The sequence below is a fragment of the Diabrotica undecimpunctata genome, chromosome 2 (assembly GCF_040954645.1).
Source record: "Diabrotica undecimpunctata isolate CICGRU chromosome 2, icDiaUnde3, whole genome shotgun sequence".
NCBI classification, from domain to species: Eukaryota; Metazoa; Arthropoda; class Insecta; order Coleoptera; family Chrysomelidae; genus Diabrotica; species Diabrotica undecimpunctata.
The window spans coordinates 141,566,221-141,575,215 of record NC_092804.1 but is presented as its reverse complement, the minus strand read 5'-3'; the positions used below and the strand labels follow the sequence as shown (position 1 = coordinate 141,575,215).

General features: G+C 34.4%; 1 protein-coding gene across 1 annotated transcript; it reads right to left on the bottom strand.

Annotated features, from left to right (window-relative positions):
* Nucleotides 1–659: 659 nt before the first annotated feature.
* LOC140434961 (uncharacterized) lies at nt 660–7,177 on the bottom strand. The gene is made up of 5 exons (XM_072523606.1): nt 6,851–7,177; nt 6,612–6,782; nt 6,382–6,545; nt 6,189–6,301; nt 660–871 (listed from the first exon to the last, which is right to left on the bottom strand). Exons 1-5 carry the CDS (start codon nt 6,985–6,987, stop codon nt 845–847), a joined length of 612 nt encoding a protein of 203 aa, XP_072379707.1. The 5' UTR covers nt 6,988–7,177; the 3' UTR covers nt 660–844.
* Nucleotides 7,178–8,995: the final 1,818 nt, after the last annotated feature.

The following is an 8,995-nucleotide window of genomic DNA, read 5'->3' as shown; positions in this document are numbered from 1 at the left end:
ACCTAGAAAACGGACAACATATTTCCTGCTGTCAGAGCTATGGCTACTTGGGTGTTGCCTTTGACAATACAGGAACTGATACACGGGAAATAGAAAAACGAATCACTCAAGCAAAGAAAGTCTTAGGATGTCTCAATGGTATACTGTGGAGTAGAGAGATAACGAAAGGAAGAAAATTTAATATATATGAGACCATGATTAGTACCACTCTTCTTTATGGCGCTGAAACATGCAGAATTAGTGAAAAGAACAAAAAGCGAATAGAAGCAGTAGAGATGGATGCAATCAGAAGATCTTTAGGTATTTCCAGACGAGACCGAATCAGAAATGATGTAATAAAACAACGTATGGGAATAGAAGGAAATATAACTCAAGATATAGAGAAGAAACAATTAAGGTGGTATGGGCATGTTCAACGGATGCCAGCAACAAGACTCCCCAAAAAAGTAATAGAATGGCAACCGATAGGTCGACGGAAAAGAGGAAGACCCAGATTAGAATGGCAACACGGCGTAAACAAGTCCATGAGCGAATGAAATTTAACAACAAACGACTGCGAAGATAGGAAGAGATGGTGTTTAGGTATCGGACAACGTCGAAAGACGTTCTAAACCCATGTATATATATATATATATATATATATATATATACAAGGAAACTGTTTAGAACAAACTTCACATTTTAATTGTTTTATATGCAAATACGAGTATGTATGCTTTTTTAAAATATCCTTAGACAAAAACTGCTTAAAACAAATAGCCACAGTTTATTGTTTTTTCTTCAGGCTGCTCATTCATACATTGTTCTCCATTACATGAACTATTAGATCGGGCTTCGATAATTTCTATTCCTGGTTACTTCTTGAGAAATCCTAAAATAAAAAGCAAATTCAAAAAATTGTACTTTTTGCTCTGGGCAAAATTAAACTACATGAGTAGTTTAATAAAGTAATTTTATTATTTATCTATTGTTTATAGTATACGTAGGGCCACACTCTAAAAATATTTTCAAATATACAGGGCCACCCATATTAACAGGATGGAACAAACTTATCTTTTTTAATGAAACACCCTGGAGATTTTTATATTTTTGGACTCTTTCCGCTGTTCTCGTTCTTTCAATATAAGGTTTGGCAGTGTTATATGAGGTATTTTAAAAGATATTTACGTGTTTTCATTAATTTTGTAGCAAAATTAATACTTAGTAGAATTGTAGAGATTTGACATCAAAAAATATATTTGTGTTTAGAAGATTTTAAATATAGTCTATTATTGTCTAAAATTATTAACCTAGCGAAATCTTTAATGTTTGTATACAGGGTTATCAGGTACATCAAAACCAACGTAAATACAATGAAACTCAACGTACGATAAGAGCAAAAATTAAAACCGCAAAGGAAATCTGGATGAAAGAGCGTTGTGAAGAATTAGAATCACTACAAGAAAAGGGGGACAGCTTTGGACTACACAAAAAGGTTAAAGAAATTTCGAATATATACAAGAAACACCACGAGACAAACCTGAAAAATGATCAAGGCGACTACGTACATACCCAGGAAGAACTAGCCAAAATCTGGACAGATTATGCTTCGTCCCTCTTTGCAGACAACAGACCGAATCTGCCAACTACTAACCTATCTACAGAAACTTTGTCCGGTCCTCCGATTATTCGCGCCGAGGTGGAGTACGCTATAAAAATAGCAAAACTGGGCAAGGCCCCTGGACCGGATGGCATTACTACGGAAGCCCTAAAACTGTTGGATGATGACAACATCGACACTCTGGTAACAATCTTCAATGCCATATATGAAACCGGCCACATTCCAACGGATTGGCTTTGTTCAACCTTCATAATGATCCCTAAATCACAAAGAGCGACAAGGTGCAAGGACCACAGACTGATTAGCTTGATGAGTCATTTACTTAAAATATTTCTTCGCATATTCCACACAAGAATGTTCAGAAAACTAGAAGAGCTGAGCGGCGAGACACAATTTGGTTTCAAGAACGGACTCGGGACGCGCGAAGCATCATTCTGCTTGAATACCGTGGTACAAAACTGTATGGACCAACGAAAAGATATAGTCATCACATTCCTCGACTACGAAAAAGCTTTTGACACCGTAAAACACGATGAAATAATAAAAATGCTACACAATGCTGATATTGATGAGAAAGATATAAGAGTTATCCAGAATCTCTATTGGAATCAAAAGGCACGTGTGAGGCTGAACAAATCAACAAACACAGAGGTAATTTTACGAGGGGTGCGACAGGGGTGTATTTTGTCTCCTATGCTGTTCAACCTCTATGTGGAGAATGTTTTTGCAGAGGCACTTGAAGGCACTGATTGTGGTATAAAGGTCAACGGGTACCCGATAAATAACATTCGTTACGCTGACGACACCGCAATAATCACAGATAACGAACATGATATGCAGTTGATACTAAATAAAATAAACACCACAGGAAAAACATATGGCCTGAAGATAAATGCTGGAAAAACAAAATGCATGACAATAAGAAAGGGCGCATTTTTCAGAGTACAACTGCACGTAGATAATGCTCCAATCGAGCAAGTGAAAACATTCAAATACTTGGGAATGATGGTGAATGACCAATGGGATCCTCAACAAGAAATAAAATGCCGTACCGAACAAGCAAGACAAGCTTTTCTTAAATTTAAACCGCTACTTTGTAACCGCAATCTTTCCTTCAATCTCCGTTACAGAATGGTTAAGTGCTATGTATCGTCCATATTGTTATACGGCATGGAGACATGGACGTTGAAAATATCTTCCATTAACAAGTTGGAAGCCTTCGAAATGTGGACCTTGCGAAGAATGTTCCGCATACCATGGACAGATAGGGTGAGAAACGAGGAAGTCCTAAGAAGAGCAAATACTGAGAGAGAATTGCTCAGCTTGATCAAGGCACGAAAGATTGGATACCTGGGCCACATCCTGAGAGGGGAAAAATACGCAATCCCTCAACTAATTATCCAAGGAAAGATTGAGGGCAAGAGAGGAGTAGGTCGCAAACAAATGTCGTGGCTGCGAAATATAAAGAACTGGACAGGCGTAACTAACACTGGCGAACTTTTGCATGCCGCAAAAGACAGACGTCTGACCTTAAGATAATTCGCCAACGCACTATAGGTGCACGGCACCATAAGAAGAAGATACAGGGTTGGTCGAAACTTGGAATGGAATAAGTATTTTCTGAGTTTTCTTAAATGGGACACCCTGTATTTTAGTATTTTAAAATATTATTTTATGATACTTTATTATTTATTAAGCGTTGGGTAAACATAACTGCTTTAATTTGTAGGTTTTTCGTGATTTTTTGAGCCAAATATTAATTGCAACAAAAATTACGTGAAATTTTATTAAGTTGGCCATGAAAAAATACGTAATAATCCTTATTTTGTTAATATTTAAGAAGAATAATTGTAATAATTTAATTTTAGTTTTAATGTTATTTTCACATCTTTATAGTGCTGGATCTTAGAATCATAAGAATAGAACCGTAAGTGTTTTTAATTTAAATTTATTTGACATCACAACAATTCTACCAGTCGTTGGTGGTAGAATAAATAGATTGTGAGTAAGTCTAATTCTTATTTCTTTTACCTATTTTAAATGGACAAACTATCATTCTCAAGCCAAATCAATCAAGAACAATGATGAAAGTACTGGGATTTATCCAACGCACATCTGTAGACCTGCCATTATTCCCATTTAGAAGACTTTATTGCGGTCTCATTAGGTCCATTCTAGAGCATGGATCTGGTTACATTGCATAGATTGAAAGGGTCCACAATATATTGTGGGACCATAAATTTTTGAGGATAGCAGCTTTTAGGAGTGGATACCGTAGAGAGGAACATGACCATCAGTGGGTAAGAAGTAGTATTGATTTACCAACACTATCACTAAGGAGGACATTGTTAGATTTCTATTTCCTGCACCTGCACAAAGTCATTAATGCTATTATAGATTGTCCTCAATTGTTATCATTCATTAGTCTCAAATTACCCAGTAGAAACAACAGACAATCGGAAACCTTTTCAGTGTCATTTCACAACACTAATTATGGTATCAATGAACCAATTACACGATTGGTCCGGAGTGCTAATAGTCTGCCAAGACAAATTAATATCTTTAACTCCAAAATTAGTTTATTTAAAAAACAACAAAAAGGTATCTTATATTAGCGTATAATATTTTTGAGCGTTTTGTGGTGGGGGTAGAATAGTTCTTAGGATCGTTATGTATGATACATAATTGGAAATGGAAAGGAGAGGGGGTAGCGAATACGTTGAGACAGAAAAAACACATATTGCGGTATTGCCAAAACGGCATTACCATCATATCTCATCATTGTTATTAGTCCGATTGGAGCGTGTGATGTGTTAAATGAAAGGGGAGGATATAAAGAATACATTAAGATAGAAAAAACAAACACGGCGACTACCAAAAAGGCACTACACAATGTTTTCATTATTAATGAGCACATAATTACACCCGAGATGTTATAGGACACTATGAATACAAATAGATTTACTACATATAAGGCAAATTTTGATTTATTGACTTAAAGAAGGCCTCAGGCTGAATACAAAATAAACAACTGATCGATAGCAAATGAAAGGAGAGTATATAACAAATATATTAAGATAGAAAAAACAAACAATGCGACTATCAAAAGGGCACTACACAGTAACTTCATTATTAATAAATGTATAGCAGCATACAAGATATCATAGAGCACTACAGATAAAAGTAGATTTACTATAAGACAAATTTTAATTTACTGACTTAAAGAAGGCCTCTGGGTGAGTACAAAATAAACAACTGATCGAATCATAATGTGCAACACAGCAAATGAAAGGGGAGAATATAACGAATATATTCAGATAGAAAAAACAAAGAGACTAAAAAGGGCACGACACATTACCGTTATTAATGATCGTATAGCAACATATGACATATCACATGACACTATGGATGATAATATACATATTTGCTTTATATATAAAGCATAATGTAAATATAGGGTAAATTTGCTTTATTGATCTGAAGAAGGCCTCTGACTGATTACAAAATAAACAACTATGTGTGCCAATTTGCTGTGTAGATCTTCCTCGTCCACACCATTCCTCCATCACAGTCTTGGTCTACCTCTACTCCTATTTCCTACTGGTGCTGATCATAGGGTTCGTCTGGGTGGGTAATTTTCGTTTGATCTCTACACATATCTTCAGCCCATCTAAGCCTACCTATTTATATATAAGTGGCTGTGTAATATAAGCTTAAGATTTTGTAATCAAAAATTTAGATTATTAAAACTAGAGATTTTAAATGTTGTAGTAAAATTCTGAATTTAATTCAGTGTAAGGATTTCTATTTGGCACCTTCCCTAGTTTGAGGATGGCACTTTTTAAGGCATATGCATACGTAATTGTTTGTTTTATCATTATGTTATAAATCCAGTATAACATGTCAGGTTTTAAATCCCACATTTTTCATGAGTGTAAATGCCTACCAATAACATACCATAACGTCAGTTATTTGTTGTATCTGCTGATTCAAAGGAAGAATCCAGTCTACTATTACCTCAAGGTACTTTACTTCACTCACCACATTTAGATTTGTAGTAATCATGCCTAGAAAACCTAATAGATCTAAATTTCTGCCAGTAAATTTCATTATTTTGGACTTAATTAGATCTTTCACTACAGCCAAAGCCAGTTCCATTCTATCTCTAACTGTACCATTAAACTTGTTTGACCAGATCATCAGCATTATGTATGTAGTTGTAAATGATGTATGTAGTTGTTAAGTAGCTATTCCATTAGAGGAAATAAGATTTCCCCTCACAAAAGAATATTATACCAGTTCATAAAAATTAGTTTAAAATTGAATCTTGTGAACTTCCTCTGGCTTAATTACTTAGTTGAATTTAAATATAATTTAATTTTATCTAATAAGAGACATCCAACTTAGTAGACGCAGACTTAGATGTAGACAACTTACTTTCTTCGGTTTAGCTTTAGCTGGACATTTGATTTTATTCTACTTATAATTATTGATCCTTCTGCATCATATTTTATATCCGTAACATTTATATTTGATTCTAATTTTAGTTAGTTTTTCTTTCAAATTGAATTTGATCTGTATGGTTTACCTCTAGATTATATTCCTCCACTTCACTCTTTACTTCAACCTTAACATCCTCCATATTAAAATACAATTGTTCAGTAACTTCATTTTTTATATTATTTTCTATTTTAATATCACCTGAAAAAGAGTGGATAAATAGAAACTCCTCTGTATCACAGCTTTCAAAGTTATGTTATAAACATCTAGTTCTTGCTTACCTTCTATCTTAACATATTCATTTAAATAAACTCCTTCCTCTTTCCCACATGTTAATACTTGTTGGCTATTAATAAAATCGCTCTCTGTAACCACTTGTTGTGTTCTTTTAATTGCAGTCTTATTAAAACTTGAAGCCAACACACGTCTTTTGTAACGAGAATATCTACAATTAATTTTGATTAAATTAATATTTCCTCAACTCTGAATTTGTAAAGTTCATAACAAGTACCTGTTAATTGCTTGTGTTGCTTTCACTTTACTAGATTCTTTGGATTTAAATTGGGATGAATCAAATATCGTTGGCACATAACTTGGACTGGCACTTTCATTACTCATTTTTTGTCCTAAGAAATGATGGCTGCAAATTACATCATTATTTTTGGGCATCCATGAAAACCCACTAAAAAACAATTATTTTTATTTTAAAATAAAAAAAAATAATCTTACAGATAATGTAAGGTTATTTACTTTATCTTTTGTACTGCAACAATCCATTTGTGACGTTGTTCTACCAGATAACTGCGTTTAGGGAATCTATGAAACGAATAACAACTATTCTTTTTCTTATTTTTACAATTTGATACACAACAATAGTTATGTGGCATTTTTATATAGGGTTTAAGACTCCCTATTATAAAAAAATAATGTTTACCAATACTTATCACAATTCAACAATCTGAAATTTAAATTTTTTAATAGGTGCTCATTTGTTTTTTATGTATTCAAAATATAATAATCTTGTTTTTATTGTAAAAGTCACGGCCATGAAACGACAAGAAATGAGAAATGACACTCAATTCAATGACAGTGGCGGGTGGCAGTTGGCACTGTTGGCAGAGAACTACGAAGACAGTCACCGAACACCAGTTGCGTCACCGAACACCGGTTGTGTCACCGAACACCGGTTGTTCGGTGACACAGTGTTCGTAGTTCTCTGCTGTTGGGTTGGCAGTGGAGAGTGGAGACTACAATGTACTTGTACTTGTACATTAAAAATGGCAAGGTATATTTGCTGCTGCTGTAATTGGTGGGGTGGGTGTGTATTAATTTAAAATTTAGCGGGTTTCGTGTTTTTCTTTCAATAGTAAAAAAACATAAATTTTATGATAAATACGTAATTGATGAAAAAGCAAAAACCCAGAATAAACTGGTATTGAGACTTTCTCTCACTGTACGTTAAACCCCACGATACACAAATACCGGTATGCTACTCAAATAGAAATGTGTACTCCGACGCGCATGACGTCACCTACGAAGCAACAGTACAAGGTGCACTACGGTGATGATTTTATTATTGACAATAAAATAATCAAGAAGAATTACTTTGAAGCGCTACTAAATATATCAACTGTAATTGTTCAGCTATTTAATGATTGTTTTGATCTATTAAATTCTCGATGTAAGTTCGTTGCCAATTCTCCAACACGAAATGCATATGGTACAGATTTAAATAAGCAGTCACGTCTAGATAAGGGATGAAATCTCAGAAAGGGTCAATTCAATGCGGGTTGGTAAACATAAATGACTTATTCAAAAAGGGATATTGCTTACCAATAGATCTCCGAAAGAGTTACTTTCTTACCTACAAGCAAAAGACAACGTTGACTATATTTTAACTTCGAGGTTGAATTAGGACGTGCTAGAGAACGTTTTTTTATTATATTCGAGGAATAGGTGATGCAAATGATCATCCTTCGCAAATAGTTTTTAAATATAGATTAAGGTGGTATATTTTAGGAAAACATTCGGCGGCGATCTTTAGAGAATGTCGCAATACTATTGAAACTAGTGAATCCTGCGTAAGTAACAACTCAACAGAAAGTCCTCAATTGCCAAGCGATATTTCGGCGTCAGAAGATATTTGCCTGACACAAAAAATTCTGTCTTATTTGGTAGAAAAAACTGAAGGTTCGAAAGAATCTCACTCTGAAGACGACAAAATACTGTAAAATACATTTGATTAAAACCTTTATAGCTGATTTTCTCAAAAACTTACTTTTGTGGCATGTGTTACTTTAAGGTTTTCAATCGCATTGTAACCTCGGAAATCTTTTTTGGATGGTGCTAAAAAGGTCACCAATGGAGACACTGCGGACGGCAGCCAGATGGTTGGTGGAGAGCGAGTCGTGGGTTCGAAACTAGCTTTTGGAACCGGGAATGGGTCCAACGGACGAAATAAGTAAAGTTAGATCAGGATAAGATATATTAAAAAAGATACAGAAATAAACAGAAAGATAGATGGATAAAATTACTAAAGATAAGATAAGATAGAAAAAGGGCGCCACTTAACTTTTTGGGGTTCGAGGGGAAAATTAAGAAACCCTAGAAACTAAAAGAGATAAGGAAAGATATTTAGGTTCTAAGACCAAGTCCAAGGAAAGATATCAACAGTTAATTATCAAATAAATCTTGTCAACACACTACATAAACAAATAATAAATATATTAGGTGGACTCCGTCCACCTACTTACCTACGAAACTTAATCAGCATGATCTTTATTCTGGTCGAAGGTATAATAATAATTTAATGCAATAAGCAAATATTCAGAGGGATTATTTTATCAGGAAACTGATTAGAAGTAGAGAAATAAAATGCATTGATAAAACAAAACA